At 38.7% G+C, this 16,749-nt stretch overlaps 1 protein-coding gene across 1 annotated transcript in view; it reads right to left on the reverse strand.

Annotated features, from left to right (window-relative positions):
• The window catches only part of LOC107867923 (E3 ubiquitin-protein ligase BRE1-like 1), a 33,407-nt gene that overhangs the window by 3,643 nt on the left and 13,015 nt on the right, over nt 1-16,749 (reverse strand). Inside the window, exons 13-15 of the mRNA XM_016714417.2 lie at nt 15,299-15,493; nt 12,678-12,750; nt 12,484-12,570 (exon numbers count right to left, since the gene is read on the reverse strand). Of these exons, the coding sequence (XP_016569903.1) occupies nt 12,484-12,570; nt 12,678-12,750; nt 15,299-15,493 (355 nt within the window). The remainder of the gene's footprint in view (nt 1-12,483; nt 12,571-12,677; nt 12,751-15,298; nt 15,494-16,749) is intronic.

A 16,749-nucleotide genomic window follows, 5' to 3' on the forward strand; every position in this document is an offset into this window, starting at 1 on the left:
TTGTAAAGGAATTAAGTAAAACAAAACAATGAAACATGCAACCCAAGTTATAGAGTCAGATCAGAAGAACCATGACTGAGAATGGAGAAAGGAAAAAGAAACACAAAAAAAAAAGACAATGAATAATCGCCATAGAACAGGGGAAACCAATTGAACACAATTTGCTGTAAATGTCCACGACTTCAGCATTGTCAACGGATCGCTTACAGACACTTAAGCCTTGAAGCTAGGTGCAAATAGTTATTCGTGCCTTATGGGGCAGTTCGGTACAGGCCTCAAGGCACTAAGGCATACGCCTTTTTGCTATAAGCTTTCTTGAAGAGACTTACACTAAAAAACAAATATTTCACTCATTCATTTTAGTTAGTCAAGCTAATTGTTGTTTGGGTCTGGTTATCATTCTGATGCTTGAACTACAACAATAAAAACATCATACCCAGTGTGTTCCCATAGAGTGGGGTCTAGGGAGGGTAAAGTGTATGCAGTCCATTGATACCACTACCTCAAAAAAAGTAGAAAGGTGTTGAAAATATGTCTCAGAAATAAAGTAGGAATAGATATTTTTAATAGTTTTTAATTATTAGAGTCCTATGTGACTTAGGAATTAGTTGTCCCTTTATTATTTGAATAGGAATTAGTTATCCCAATTTAAATTGGAGTGTAGTTAGAAATTTAGCTATAAATACATGTTTTGAGTTATTAATAAAATAATTCCCTTTGACAATACTATTGCCGTATTTTATTTTTCTCCAACTTTTTCTCTGTTATTTCTCCAATTTCAAAGCTAAAAACCAACAATTGATATCAAGCGCCAGTTTCTTGACGGATTTGTGAGAGATGAATTCTGAAAGCAACTTTTTCCAAATAGCTCCTATCTTTGATGGTGAGAATTACCATCTTTGGGCTGTAAGAATGGAGACTTATCTTGAGGCCTTAGATCTCTGGGAGGCCGTGGATGACGATTATGAGGTTCTTCTACTGCCCGATAATCCCACGGTAACCCAGATCAAAAGTCAAAAGTCAAAAGGAAAAGAAAATCAAAAGCAAAAGTGACTTTGTTTGCTAGTGTTTCTCCGCGACTTTGTTTGCTAGTGTTTCTCCAACAATTTTCGTGAGAATTATGGCCTTTAAATCAGCAAAAGAAATTTGGGATTATCTGAAGGAAGAATATACAGGAGATGAAAGAATACGAGGCATGAAGGTGTTGAATCTAATAAGGGAATTCGAATTGCAAAAGATGAAGGAATCTGAGACCGTCAAAGAACTCAGACCATCTTCTTGACATTGTTAACAAGGTAAGATTGCTTGGCACAAAATTTAAAGATTCAAGATTTGTTGAAAAAATTCTTGTTACAGTGCCTGAAAGATACGAAGTATCAATAACTACCTTGGAAAACACAAAAGATCTGTCCAAGATTTCCTTGGCAGAATTGTTAAATACGTTGCAGGCGCAAGAGCAAAGAAGGCTTATGAGGCAAGATGGTATGGTTGAAGGAGCTTTGGCAGCCAACCACAAGACTCAAAGCTAGGGTAATAATTCAAGAAAAAATTACCCACCTTGCCAACACTGTGGCAAAATAGGTCATCCTCTATTTAAATGTTGGAAGAGACCAGATGCACAATGCAAGATTTGTAATCAACTTGGCCATGAAGCTGTGATTTGCAAAAACAAATCTCAAAAATATGAAGCAGAAGCCCAAGTCACCAAAGAAGATGAAGATCACTTATTTGTGGCAACATCTTCAACCAAGAAATCTGATTTTTGGATGATTGATAGTGGTTGTACAAACCACATGACATATGACAAAACTCTTTTTAAAGAGTTTTTGCCTTTGAAAAATAAGAAAATCAGAATTGGGAATGGTGACTATATTCCTGCAGAAAAAAAAGGGAATGTTGCAATTAAAACAGTTTCAGGTACAAAAATAATTTCAAATGTCCTTTACGTGCTCGATATTGACAAAAGTTTGTTAAGTGTTGGCCAGCTAATGGAAGAAGGATTTAAATTATTATTTGGAGACAAATATTGTCGAATCTTTGATTCTACTAATCATGAGATTTTACAAGTTGACATGAGAGACAAAAGTTTCATATTTTAATCCAATAGGATGCACATAAGCCATGCAAGAACAAAGATGAATTAACAGAATTATTCAAGAGGTCAAATTCAGCCGAAGCCGAGACAATTTCTGATCCAAGGAGGAGTGTTGAAAATGTCTCAGAAATAAAGTAGGAATAGATATTTTTAGTAGCTTTTAATTATTAGAGTCCTATGTGACTTAGGAATTAGTTGTTCCTTAATTATTTGAATAGAAATTAGTTATCCCAATTTAAATTGGAGTGTAGTTAGAAATTTAGCTATAAATACATGTTTTGAGTTATTAATAAAATAATTTCCTTTGAAAATACTATTGCTGTATTTTATTTTTCTCCAACTCTTTCTCTGTTATTTCTCCAATTTCAAAGCTGAAAACCAACAAGAGGCTGTTTCCAATAGACCCCCGTCTCAGGATAGAAAAAGACGGTATACAAAGACGTAACAAAACATAAAACATGATGAAATAACACACCCACAAAGTAGTACTATACATTATCTAACCAAAAGCAACCAAACCCCAAGAACAAAAACTCCAAGACACGCGCATAGCACTACAACTACTAGCATGGCTACAACAAAGCATCCCTATCTACTAGCTAAGACTAACTCCAACGAACTTGCCCTCTACCTTAATCCGCTTCCTTCACATCTTCCTATCTAGAGTCATATTCTCTGTAAGCTGAACTACAATACATGTATATATATATATATGCCCTCTCTCTCTTCATTATAGCGTTTCTTTCTTAAGGCAAGTGCTTTGCGTTTCGCATAAAAACCCAATAGAACTTTTCGTCTTTTCACCTTTGATAAAATGCTTAATATTCTCGAGTCTTGACCATATTTATATACATCTTTTATCTTCTTTTTATTATTCGCCTTTCTTCATTAATGATCTCACTCTATATTTGTGCTTTGAGCACCAACTGACCTTGTCCCTTTCTTTCACTCTACGTCTTTGACCCTTTGAGGACTTGTAATGAGATAATTGTGTTGTTTACTTCAGGGTCTTCTACCAACTCTTCAGGCTCCTTGTCATGGTTGTTAGGTAGTCAATTTCGACAAACTAAGGTTCCAAGCAATTTGGTTGAAAGAATTCTTGAAGTTAAAAGATTTTCCAAAATTCTTCACTGTTAAACTACTTTCACTCATTTTAGTATTAGCTGTATAGCTCTAAGTATTTTTCCCCAAATAAATACATAAAATAGATTAATGGCTGAAGAAAGACAGCCATGGAAGTAACAGGAAGTCAATGTGCTTACAGAAAGAGAATATGAATCTGTAATTAGCATTAAATAAAGATATGTTTCTTTACTTTTTTTTTTTTTTTTGGAGCAAGTAGTGATGCTTCCCCTTATATATCTTATAGCACTCTCTTGTGGCAGGAAGTAATAATATTTATTTTTAAGGAAAAGCAAAAATAGCTAGGTAAAGTGAGGCATCAGCCAGTGAAAACAACGAAAAATGTAGGTCGAGGTTGATGCAAGTTTGGAAAGTACTTATTGCAAGAATGGATTTCAACTTGACATCAAAAGTTAGGAGTGTTTCAAGAGAGTATGAAAGCCAAGAATCAACACAAGAGAAGATTAACATTATATTCAGGATCTTTTTTGGTCGTCTATGATGCACAAGTAACTAAGAGTGTTTACGTCTTTTTCTATCTTAGCTAACCCTAGCACTATAAATAGAATAAGATAAATGGTATTTTTAGATTGAACACTCTTGGGTGAGTTTATGGGTTTATCCCTTTGTCTCTACATTGGATCTCTCTTGAATATATTTTGGTAAGATTATTCATGTATGTGTTCAATTCCCTCCCCCCGAATTAATCATGTAATTATTTGTTCAAATTAGAGAATTACAAATCTGCATTTGTTCATCTCTACTTCAATTGTGGGATTATTCTTTCTTTCTTCCCTATCTCCCCCAAACTTCTTGATTATCTCTTGAATCTATATATCTTGTAACTTGTTTTACATCAATTGGTATCTGAGCAAGGCTAAAAAATTGTTTCTACAATACTTAATTCTTGGTTTGTATCATTAAAAATTCAAGAAAAAAAAATTGGGGAAAAACAATCGAACTGAAAATTGGAGAAATTTTCAAGTGGGTTTTGTTGGGAATAGTTCAAAGTGTTTGAATATCAAATCTGGGAGCATTTAAAGTTGATTTGGAGTTGATTTTGCCCCATTTTCGCAGCTGAAATTTCAGCACTTTCTAAAGTGCGAAAATTTGAATTTTTGAGCTCTTAATACAAATTTTAGTCCCATCTTTTGGATTTAAGTTGTTTCTCTCATGGGTAAACTTTATTAGGTTCCAATTTTGGGATCTAAGGATGAATTTAGGGTCAATTTTGGATTCAAAAATTGGGTATTTTTCTTGTGCAAATTTTAGTGAAACTTTGAAGTTTAAATTGATTCCTTACTTAGAAAACTATTGGGTGATGCTTAAAATTGTCCCATATTGATTGGGTAAACTTAATTTGAGTTGGGTCTTGATAGATTTGATGAATGCGGTGTTTTGAGTTTGTTTTGAGTGATCTTTCTTTCCAAACTCTTAACATTTGAGTTGTTTGATTTATGGATAAATCATATTGTATGTCAATTTCTTTAGCAAGATTACATGAGTATTAGTTCTACTTGTGTTATTTAGTTATTTTTGTGTTCATTTCGTGTCAATTTCTTTCGTACTTTTCTCTTTTTCTAGTTTCATTGTATGTTTAATTCATTTCTTGTCCGTTAGTGTGTTTTGTCCTTCTTTGTTATTGACATAAACTCTACTCTGAATCGATACTTGAAAGCTTACCTTGAAATAATTTGAGCTTGTAGAACCGTGAAGAGACTAAGGAATACCCTTGGGTGGTAAAAGGCTTGAGTGGTGTGATCATATTTGGAATGAAGTGAATGAGTGGCTACAAGCACAAAAGAAAAGAAAGTTGAAAAATGAGAATGAATTATCACAAGGAAAGAAGATGAGTGAAGCAAGTGAGAGAAAAGAAATGAGATAATAGAAAAACACGAGAGTGCCCACTATGTGGGAATACACTGGGTTTGTTGTTGTTGTTGTAGAAAAACAAAAGAGAGTGAGTGAGAGGTTTTCTTATTCGAGTGAGAGGTTTTCTTATTCTAACTCTAATCCTTTGAATTCTTGTTCTTCTAGTGTTTCCACTTCTTTTGTAGATCTTCTTGAAGAAGAACACAAAAAGAATGGCTCAACATGGGAAAAAATTCAAGAATTGAAAGAAGCAAGTCAAGTTGGGACTACTTCAAGTGAGCAAGTGAGCTTAATTTTAGAAAATCAAGGTAAAGAAGATTCTTTAAGTGTTCACCAAGGTAAAAAGACTAATCTTAACTCTTTAGTTACTTCAAATGGACTTGATAGTGACTTAAGTGTTAATGTTAGACCATCTTTTAGTGAGATTGATGATTCTTTACTTTGTGTCAATAGACAAATGGATGATGGTCATACACTAGTTGAATATGATTGTGGAGCTAAAATTGTTATTGATTGTGAGCTTAAAATGTTTCAAGTTTTATGTCAAATATGAAAAAGCATGGTGTTCAATTGAATTCGTGTGATGAAGATGAATATATTTCTTCTTTAGCTACTAGGAACACTAAAAATGTGATTGATGATGAATGTCTCTTTGCAAGAGAGTTTGATCGTAGCAATTCTTCATCTTGTAAGGACATGAATATGTTATGTGGTAGAACACTTGGAATGGAGCATGCAATGTGTGATAATATCCTTTTTGAGCCAAAAGAATATGAAATTTTCAAAATATTTGAAAATCCTTTATTTGGTGAAAATATTCAAGAAAATTTGAAAAGTGATTTTTGTGTTGATAATATGAGTCATTCTTTGAGTTATCCTAATCTTGATTGTGTGATTAACAATGATCATAATTTGAAAATTGAGTTTAAAAGTGTGAATACTATTGACGAAATTCAATTGAATGATTCATTCCTTGTTGTCTCATATGCACTTGATGAAAATGACGATCCAAAATTTAAAGAGTGCATGACTTATGAAAATGATTTTTGTGGCTTGCTTGAGGTTGCTAATTGTTTGGATGTTAGCAAGCTAACTCCCAAATTGTTTGTTGGAAGTACTTCTCGTGTTGAAAAGTCCTCTAAAATTGAAGAAAATCTTTTAAAGAATGGGGGAGGCACAAGTGATTGGAGTGGTAAATTGATAGATGCTAGTTTTTGTGTCACTTTATTTACTTACTCTAATCTTGCCTTTGAGTATTTAATTTGAGATGAATTTTTAAATGCTTCTAGAAGGAAATGTAAATATGATCTATTGGAAGCACAAATATCTATGGACATAAATATGACAATTCTTTCTTTGATGAGTTTACTAACCTTGTTGATCTATTTGTGAAACACCATCAAGAGAGATTCTACAATAAGGTAAGATATTTGGGAGATTTTTCTTGGGCTACAAAAAGATTTGAGGTATCTTTGTCTTCTAAATCCAAGAATGATTTGTTTGAATGGCTAGTGCTTATTTTTGGACTTTCTAAAGCCATAAAGGTAAAATTCTATGTCTCTGACCTTTATACTAGCAACTTTGTTGTGATTAGTGAGAATTCTTTAATGTTGCTATTTGATTCATGTTGTGAGTTACTAAGTGAGAAATACAAAAAAGTTTTGAGATTGATGTTTGTGTTTGATTCCAGGAATCATACTTGTAATCAAGGTTTGTGGATGATATTGTTAGTTCTCTTAATCATGTGGATAGAACAGTACAATTAAATTGTGAATTAAGGAACTATTTGGTCCAAGTTGTTGAAGAAACCAGTTTTGACTTAAAAGTTCTAATGTGTAGAATTATTAGTTTCTTTAACCTTTTTTATAATTGTTGTTGTTATGGGATTTCATGATTCTTGGTTTTGATACTATGTTTGAAAAGTTGAATTTTATGGGATTTCATGATTTTTGACTCAAGTGTGTATTTTTGGGAGTGGTATATAACTTATTTGGAAGATTATTTTTTGGCGTAGGTACTAATTCTGCTCTATGATTTGCAAGGTATGAATTCGAGGTCAAATTCTTTTCAACAAGGGGAGAATGATGCAAGTTCGGAAAGTACTTATTGCATGGATGGATTTCAACTTGACATCAAAAGTTTGGAGTGTTTCAAGAGAGTATGAAAGCCAAGAATCAACAAAAGAGAAGATTAACATTATATTCTAGGGTCTTTTTTGGTCATATATGATGCACATGTAACTACAACAACAACAAACCCAGTGTATTCCCACACAGTGGGGTCTGGGGAGGGTAAAATGTACGCAGTCCATACCACTATCACCAGAGAGGTAGCAAGGCTATTTTTGATAGACCCCCGGCTCAGGACTAAGAATAATAAGCAAATTCATAATACAATATGAAATGAAATAAGTTGGCACAATATAGAAGAGGCACCCACACAGTAATACCCTATACTAACAAACCAAAGGCATCCCTACCCACATACCCCCACCCCAAAGCTCTCCTAGCTGCTGACTACGGTCCACCCGCAAGTACTACCCTTCTACCCTTATCCGCATCCTCCAAACCTTCCTATCTAGGGTCACGTCCTCAGTAAGCTGTAACTGCTCCATGTCACGTCTAATCACCTCCCTCCAATATTTCTTCGGCCTACCCCTACCCCGTCTGAAACCATCCAAAGCCAGTTTCTCGCACCTACAAACTGGGGCATCCGTGCCCCTCCTCCTCACATGCCTGAACCATCGCAACCGAACTTCCCGCATCTTGTCCTCCACCGAAGCCACTCTAACCTTCTCCCGAATAGTCTCATTCCTAACCCTAGCACTCCTAGTAAGCCCACACATCCAACACAACATCCGCATTTCCGCCACCTTCAATTTTTGAATATGGGCGTTCTTCATTGGCCAACACTCCGCTCCATACAGCATGGTCGGACAGACTGCCACTCTGTAAAATTTTCCTTTAAGTTTGAGCGGCACCTTCTTATCACACAACACTCCCGAGGCGAGCCTCCACTTCATCCAACCTGCCCCAATCTGGTGGGATATATCCTCATCAATCTCACCATTTCCCTGAATCATGGACCCGAGATACTTAAAACTATCCCTCCTACACACACACTGGGAATCCAACCTAACTACCACCTTGTCCTTCCGCCTCAAGTCATTAAACTTGCATTCCATATACTCTGTCTTGCTCCTACTCAACCTGAACCCTTTAGACTCAAGGGTTTGTCTCCAAACCTCAAATTTATCATTCACACCTCCCCGCTTCTCATCAATCAATACTACATCATCCGCAAAAAGCATGCACCAAGGCACCTCTCCTTGAATACGCCGCGTTAAAACATCCATCACCAAAGCAAACAGAAAAAGGCTAACAGTCGAACCCTGATGCAATCCTACCAAGATAGGGAAATGCTCTGAATCTCCTCCCGCCGTCCTCACCTGGGTCTTAGCTCATTCATACATGTCCTTAATCGATCTGATGTACGCCACGCCACCGGGACCCAACTTACCTCCAAGCATCTCTAAAGAACCTCCCTAGGGACTTTGTCGTAGGCCTTCTCCAAGTCGATAAATACCATGTGAAGATCTTTCTTCCTTTCCCTATACTGCTCCACCAGTCTCCGCACCAGGTGAATTGCCTCCGTCGTCGAGCAACTGGACATAAAGCCAAACTGGTTCTCCGAAATAAACACTATCTTCCTCAACCTCCGCTCGACCACTCTCTCCCAAATCTTCATAGTGTGACTCAACAACTTAATACCCCTATAGTTGTTGCAACGTTGTACGTCACCCTTGTCTTATATAAAGGAATCATGGTGCTCCACCTCCAAGCCTCAGGCATTTTTGCAGTCTTGAAAATGCCATTAAACAATTCGGTCAACCACCTTAAATCCGCCCCGCCAGCAAACTTTCAAAAATCCACAGGAATCTCATCTGGTCCCGTCGCCCTGCGAATAGCCTCGCTAACCTTCTCCACCTAAAAACGCCTACAATACCTGAAATCGCGACACCCCTTCGAGTGCTCCAGCTCCCTTAACACAATATCTCTGTCCCCCTCATCATCCAAGAGTCTATGAAAATACGACTGTCATCTTCTCTTAATATGAGCGTCCTCCACCAGCACACTACCATCCTCCCCCTTAATGCACTTCACTTAATAAATGTCACGACCCTTCCTCTCCCTCGCCTTAGCAAGCCTATACAACCTTTTTTCCCACCTCTCTCCTCCAACCCCGCATACAAGCTTTCAAAAGCTGTCGTCTTAGCAGCCGTAACTGCTAACTTAGCCTCTATCCTAGCTAACTTGTACTTCTCCCTATTTGCCCGCTTATCCTCTTCAGCCTTACTCTCAACCAATTTAGCATACGCCCCCTTCTTACTCTCCACTTTCTTCTTTACTTCTTCATTCCATCACCAATCCCCCTGACGATGACCAACCCGACCCCTCGAGACCCCCAACACCTCTTTAGCCATCTCATTGATACACCTAACTGCCCTATCCCACATACCATCCATGTCCCCCCAACAATCCCACACCCCATCTCCGCCACCTTCTTCCCTATCTCCAGCGCACTTACCGGTGTCAAGCCCCCCACTTTATTCTAGGATAACCCTCCCCGCCCCTTCTCTTCTTATCCTTCTTTAAACCCAAATCCATCACCAGAAGCTTGTATTGGGTCGAGAGGCTCTCACTCGGAAGGACCTTACAATCCTTACACAGCACCCTATCCCCCCTTCCTAAGTAGCAGAAAGTCAATCTGCGTCTTAGCTATTGCGTTTCGAAAGGTGATCAGGTGATCCTCCTTCTTCGTAAAGCTCGAATTCACTACCACCATCCCAAAGGACCTCGCAAAGTCCAACGAGCAACTCCCTCTTCATTCCTCTCCCCAAAACCATAACCCCCATGCACATTGTCATAGCCTCCCGGTAACACCCCGATGTGACCATTGAAATCCCCTGCTACAACAATCTTCTCAGAGCTAGGCACACCTCTTACCACTTCATCCAAAGCCTCCCAAAACCGCTTCTTCTCCTCACCGTCCAAGCCCACCTGAGGCGCATAAACACTACACACGTTCATAGTAAACCCCCTAATGACCAACTTAATCGTCATCTCTTCACCTCCACTACTTGCCCTCTAAGTTCTTCATCTACTAAGATACCTACTCCATTCCTACGCCTCTCACTCCCCGAGTACCAAAGCTTGTAACCATCCACATCCCTAGTCTTAAACTCTACCCACTTGGTCTCCTGAACACACACAATATTAATCCTCCGCTTTCTAAGAATCTTCACAAGCTCTATGGACTTACCCTGAAGGGTCCCTATGTTCCACGACCCCACCCTCACCCTATCTATACTTGTAACACGTCTACCTCTACCAACCCCACTCCATACCCCAACCCCGACCTAACACCATACTTTGCCCCTAGTCCGAAACCGATCCTCCCCTCTTCCCCCCCCCAGCCCTCCCCTCTTCCCCCACCCCAACAACAGCCCCCAGCCCCAACCCCCTCGAACATGACCCTACCTTGTCATCAACGCCCAAAGCCACTCCTCAAGAAAAACAAACAAAGATAGAAACAAAACTAACAGCAGGAAACAAACAATGATACAAACAAAATTAAATTAGGATAGAAACAAAACTAACCGCAGGAAATATAAAGCACACTAATGGCCTAGCACCAAGGACAGCAAAACCAATATTAAAAGCGGGGCAAGTCACCACTATACGACAACAGACAATCCCAACAAATTAAACGCAAGTCAAGATACAGGAGATAATATTAGAATTAATACAAAGAAGGAAATAGCAAAGGTTAGAAGTCACCGGGTTACGCTTGTAGACCACGTCCTCTTTTCCTGCGTAGTATGTTGGATCCCGGCAAACTGATACAGAAACTGGTCGCCGGAATATTATCGCCGGAGTGTCGCCGGAATCAGATTTGGTACTACCGGAATCAGATCTGATCGGAACTAGTAGAACCTTCAGGTGGACCCACCGAAATCAGTAGCTTGTGACCGGGGCTGCGCGCTGCCTATGCCGTCGGAGTCGGCCGGCGGTGACCTTGACCCGCCGGCGAAAGCAGTGGGTGGTACGAACGGCGTAGAGAGAAAGGGAGAGAAAAGAGGATAAAGAGAACTGGGGAGAGAGAAAGAGGGAGGGAAAGTGTCCTTGCCTGTTACCGACGCTCTGACGCGTCAGCCGGTCAAGGGTCAGTGAATGTCGGCGGTGACCTTGACCCACCGGCGAAAGCAGTGGGTGGTTCAAACGGCGTAGAGAGAAAGGGAAAGGGAGAGAGAAGAGGGTAAAGAGAATTGGGGAGAGAGAAAGAGGGAGTGTCCTTGACTGTTACTGGCGCTCCGACGTCGTCACCAGCGTCAGCCGGTCAAGGGTCAGTGAACGTTGGGTTAGTGAACGTTAATTACAGTGTAAGTAACACCAAATACCATCCACACTTGTAATAGAGCATCCATGATGCACATGTGACTAAGGGCATTTATGTCTTTTTCTATCTTAGCCAACCCTAGCACTATAAATAGAATAGGATGAACATTATTTTAGGTGGACAATATTTTTAGATTGAACACTCTTTGGTGAGTTTATGGGTTTATCCCTTTGTCTCTATATTGAATCTCTTGAATATCTTTTGGTAAGATTATTAATGTATGAGTTCAATTCTCTCCTCCCTTGAATTAATCATGTAATTGTTTGTTCAAATTAGAGAATTACACATCTACATTTGTTCATCTCTAGTTTACTTCAATTGTGGAATTATTCTTTCTTTCTTCCCTATCTCCCCCCAATTTCTTGATTATCTCTTGAATCTATATTTGAAATTATTTGTTTCGTAGTAGTGGTTAGCAGTTAGAATTAGAGGAGCTACTGGTATAGTAAACCAATATAGATGCAATAACAAAGCTGCATTTGAAATTATTATTTTGAAGCTGGTAATTAGTTGAATCTGATATTATTAACACCCTTAAGCAATGCAAAAATCATTCATCAGAAAACAATGAACAGCTGCAATACAATCATTTTTTCTCCTTACATATGATGTAAAAGGAAAATGAAAAGTTAAAAGCTGGAGAAGAGCATCATAAATACTTCACATATGACAAATGAAGTCTGAAGAGAAATGTCAAAACCATACTACTCCTAACTGTAGACTGTAGAGACTCCACACACATGAAGAAGTTAATTGACTCATGAAACATCTAAATTGAGATCAACTTTCCAGATTTCACCAATTCGAAAAAATAGGGAGGACTAATGGTACCTTTTATCTTAAGTAATTAATGGTACATAAAACAGTTTATAAGATTTTTAACAATTTTACACAAACACTAAAGAGATTGAAGGCATTCTCGTCAGATATATTACCTTGATATTGTAATCATCTCTCTCTGTGATTTGCTTGAAGAGCTGTTGATTTTGAGCTTGCATATCATCGTAGGCCTGCCCAATTGTCTGGAGCAAAAGAATCTTATCTTTCAGAATTCAGATTATTTTACAAGGCTAATGTTCAACTTCCATACAACTGACCTATAAGCACACAAGTTAAGCAGTAAACACACCTCAATCTCAGAGAGGTAGGCCTCGGTTTCTTCATGCTTGGACTTCAAGACTTCTGAGAGTCTAGACTGTTCCCTGAAGTAACGAGAACCAACTATCTTCGTGAGTATTATCAGCAACATGTAACGACCCTCTTGGTCGTTTGTGGAATTTTCTCATCTTCTCTATTTTGTGCTCTCCGTAGTTTGCATATGTGATTTATGACTTACGGAGATAGATAGTACCGATTCTTGAGGTGTCCCGAAGTAAGTTAAGTCATTAGTTGGGTATATTTTAGATAATTAATTTGATTAGTGATTTAATGGGCTAAAGTGACAATTTACTTACTTAGGTGGCCAATACAAGAATTAATTTAAGTGGAAAGGGTTTGGTAGTAGATGATAATATTAATACCATCAGAAAGTTGGGGCTAGGGGAATATGACGGTTAGCATATTTTCTTTCCCCATTCACAGCTTTAGAAGGGTCGACACTTTTAGGTTAGTATACGATTTCTTTCTTGTTTTTGTGAAGTTGTTCCTATTGTTACAATTTCTTATATATAACGAATGAAGGGTGAGTAAAGTCTTGACAGTGACGAGGGATGACCAATTTATGTTTTTGTGAGGTAAAAATTACAGTTGATTGATGGATAATAATAGTATTATGATGACAAGGTGTATACGGTGATCATGGTATGCCAAAATGGTATTAAGGATGGTGTGAAGGTGAATGGGAATAAATTGAAAGTGGCAGTAACATGTGCAAATAAGTTTCCTGGAAGCTTTCTGTTAGCTTTTCTTATGATTAATTAAGCATAATATATTAATTTTGTTCTTTTTCTAATCATTATGCGATAATGGCTATTCAGGGTCTTACAATGATGAACAGCGTGACGGTTAGATTATTTAGGATTTGATAATCCCAGTAATTATGATCTTAATAACTCTTAGCCACTAATTATAGTCTCTTTTATTATAGAAAACTTTGGCTTTAGATAAAAAAAAAAAACTAAAGTAAAAATTTATAAAATGGGTGTTTTTAGATTCGTATTCTTATGGGAATTACATGTTGAAACAGATTCTGAAACTTCGAGGAAGGAAAAAGAGCTTGCGGACTAACTACATTTAAATTTGTTGGTTGGGGTAGGTTACGGTTTAATTGGAGTTTAGACTCGATTTAATTGTGTGTACACTCCTAAATTGGATACTTGATGATTGGTATTCGTACATGCTTGAAATTGTTGATGTTTGGATTGTGGATGCGTGTATAATGTTTACTGAAAATTTACTTGATGGAATTGTCTTATGACTTTGAGTGTACTTGTAAACTCAGTACATTGTGTTGTATGTTGTGAGGTTGTGTAAACTGATATTGATAATACTTATATATGTTGGATCGGGTACCACACCGGTACGAATATGTATATGTTGGATCGGGTACCACGCCGGTACGGATATGTATATGTTGGATCGGGTACCACGCCGATACGGATATATTTATGTTGGATCGGGTACCACGCTGGTACGGATATGTATATGCTGGATCGGATACCACGCCGGTACGAATATGTATATGTTGAATTGGGTACCACGCCGATACGGTACATGAACATAGATTGTTCGCTGCAGGTCATGACTATTTGGGCAAAAATAAGTCCCATAGCATGTGTGTACATAATTGTGTTGATTCTGTGGATGTTTACAGTGTGGTTGCTACTCTTTTTTTGTTGAGTGCAGAAAGTGTTCTAGAGGCTCAGACACGACCTCACCTCGAGAGTTAAATAGCAGATCTTGATCCGAGGATCAGCACTCCATCTTCAGGCTGCCACGGGTCATCTTATTTGTTATTGTCCATCTTTCGGGCAATGGAACATTCCTTATTTACTATATTTTGGATATCTCTTTAGACAATATTTTCGTTAGTAGTTTTGTACGATGACTTTCGGGTCTTGGGGATTTTAGTAATGAGTTTGTTGGATTTTCGCATAATTAATGATTAGTTCTGGATTATTGTTACAATGTAGATTTTAGAAATATCATCTTAATATTGGCTAAGTGACTGGGTAATAGTTTGATTTAGATTGTTCCCCCACGGGAAGATTAGTTTGGGTGCCACTCATGACCATTTGGGTCGTGACACAACAACATACCTAGTATATTCCCACAACGTGCACTCGTGAATATTATCAGACACTATTTAATTATTACAAGGAACAAGAAAAACAAGAGTTTTTCTCCAGAGGCATCTTTCTCTCAAAAGTCCAAGGTTCTCTGACAACACCATAAAGACCTCCTAATGAGAACATGGTTCCCCACTAGGTCAACTTCTCTAAACATGCTGGAAGTTGTAATGAAGCCGGGAGTGCATGGATAAATTCTACTCTTCCCACCGATAAAGGACTTCTGACCTTCCAACCAATACCCTCTACATAGTCAAGCCCAGAAAGCATGGCAAGTTATTTGCCAACACCATTACAAACAACAGGATTACGAGAGTTTTCATGTATGAGAGTACATAATAACTTCAGCTCTTATTTAGGAAGATGTCATTTTATTGTTGAAGTGCATACAGACAATTTTCTGATGATCTATCAACAGCAGCATGACAACTCATCATTGAAAATAACAAGAGGGTGAACAGACCTTTTAGAAGCATCCAACTTCTGTCTCAGTTCTGCAATCTCAGCTTCTGCAGCAGCTAGCTTCTGCTGGGAGTTAGCCTCAGCTTCAATAGCAAATTTCACTCTCACTTCCAAATTGTGTTCATCAAGAGAAGTCTTCAGACTCTGAACACAAGCCCAAGCTCTGTACTCGGAACCCCGAGCCTCAAAAACATCCCTGCAGTCACCATGGTAAAGTTTCGAAGAGTTCTTTAGATCTATTCAAGTAAATATATGCCCATTGAAAATCTATGTACCTAAAAGATATGAATTCAGCAGCTTATCAGCAAGGATATCTATCACAAACACTAAATGCTATTTCAGCATTACAAAGTGGAAGAAGCGCCTCTCCAAACAGTATTTGGAAAGACTTCACACGGCAAAAGGATATTCACCCATATATTTTATCTCAAAAACCATCTTCGAGATCAAACATTTGACATACGATTGGTCAAAAGTACCTTAGGCAGCTCAAATGCAATTAGAAGCATCGTAAAAGAGCAAATGTCACCAGATAAACAATATCTAATTTACAGGCATGATGGGAAAATGTCATATTCAGAAATATAGAGGACAAACCACTTTTCTACATTGACACGTTAGTTATCAATATAAGTATAATCAAGCCACCTAAAACAGATCCCCAACACATGCACCTCGGTTTCATACATACACATGTTATGACAAATTCCAAGCTAAAACCACCAATGCAAAGGCACAATATCTCAGTCCAATTTAAAAAAAATAAATGACTTGAGAAAATCCACCATCACATTAATCTAATGTATATAACGAGAAATTAAAGAAATTAACACCAAGGTATGAGTACACTACACACCCTCCCAGACTCCACTGATAGGATTACACTGGGTATGTTGTTGTTGTTGTAACACTAAGGTCGCTTCCCTATATACTGCTCAGTTCTAATTTCCAGTTGCCTATTCTGAAATAATTCCCTTTGGAACTAGGAGAGTACTTTTGTGAACCTTTAGAGACACCTATCATGTGCCTATTCACACCAAATCAACAATCCAAAATTTACGATGAGCAATAAAGGCAGTACTCTTTTTGATGTGGGACACAAATCTCTCTCTAACGGCTCTCATCTCTCTCTAACGGCTCTCTCTCTTCCTCCCTACCCCCTCTCTTGCTAGCTCCGGTCACCGGCCCCCGTCGGCGCCGACCCGACCCAACCTCCGGGCCCGACCTCCAGTGCCGACCCTCTCTCCCTCGCCCGACCTCCGGTGCCGACCCTCTCTCCCTCTCTCCCGCACCGGTCCCCGGCGCTGCCGCTGTCCTTCGGCGCCAATCCGACTCCACCGCTGGCACCGACCTCCGGTCCGCGGCGCCGATCCCGTCGCCGCTCCCCGCCACCCTCCGGCGCCGACCGCCGGTTCCAAGCCGCTCCCCCCTCCCCCCCCCCCCCCTCCGGTT

Source organism: Capsicum annuum, chromosome 4 (genome assembly GCF_002878395.1).
Source record: "Capsicum annuum cultivar UCD-10X-F1 chromosome 4, UCD10Xv1.1, whole genome shotgun sequence".
In the NCBI taxonomy this organism is placed as follows: domain Eukaryota; kingdom Viridiplantae; phylum Streptophyta; class Magnoliopsida; order Solanales; family Solanaceae; genus Capsicum; species Capsicum annuum.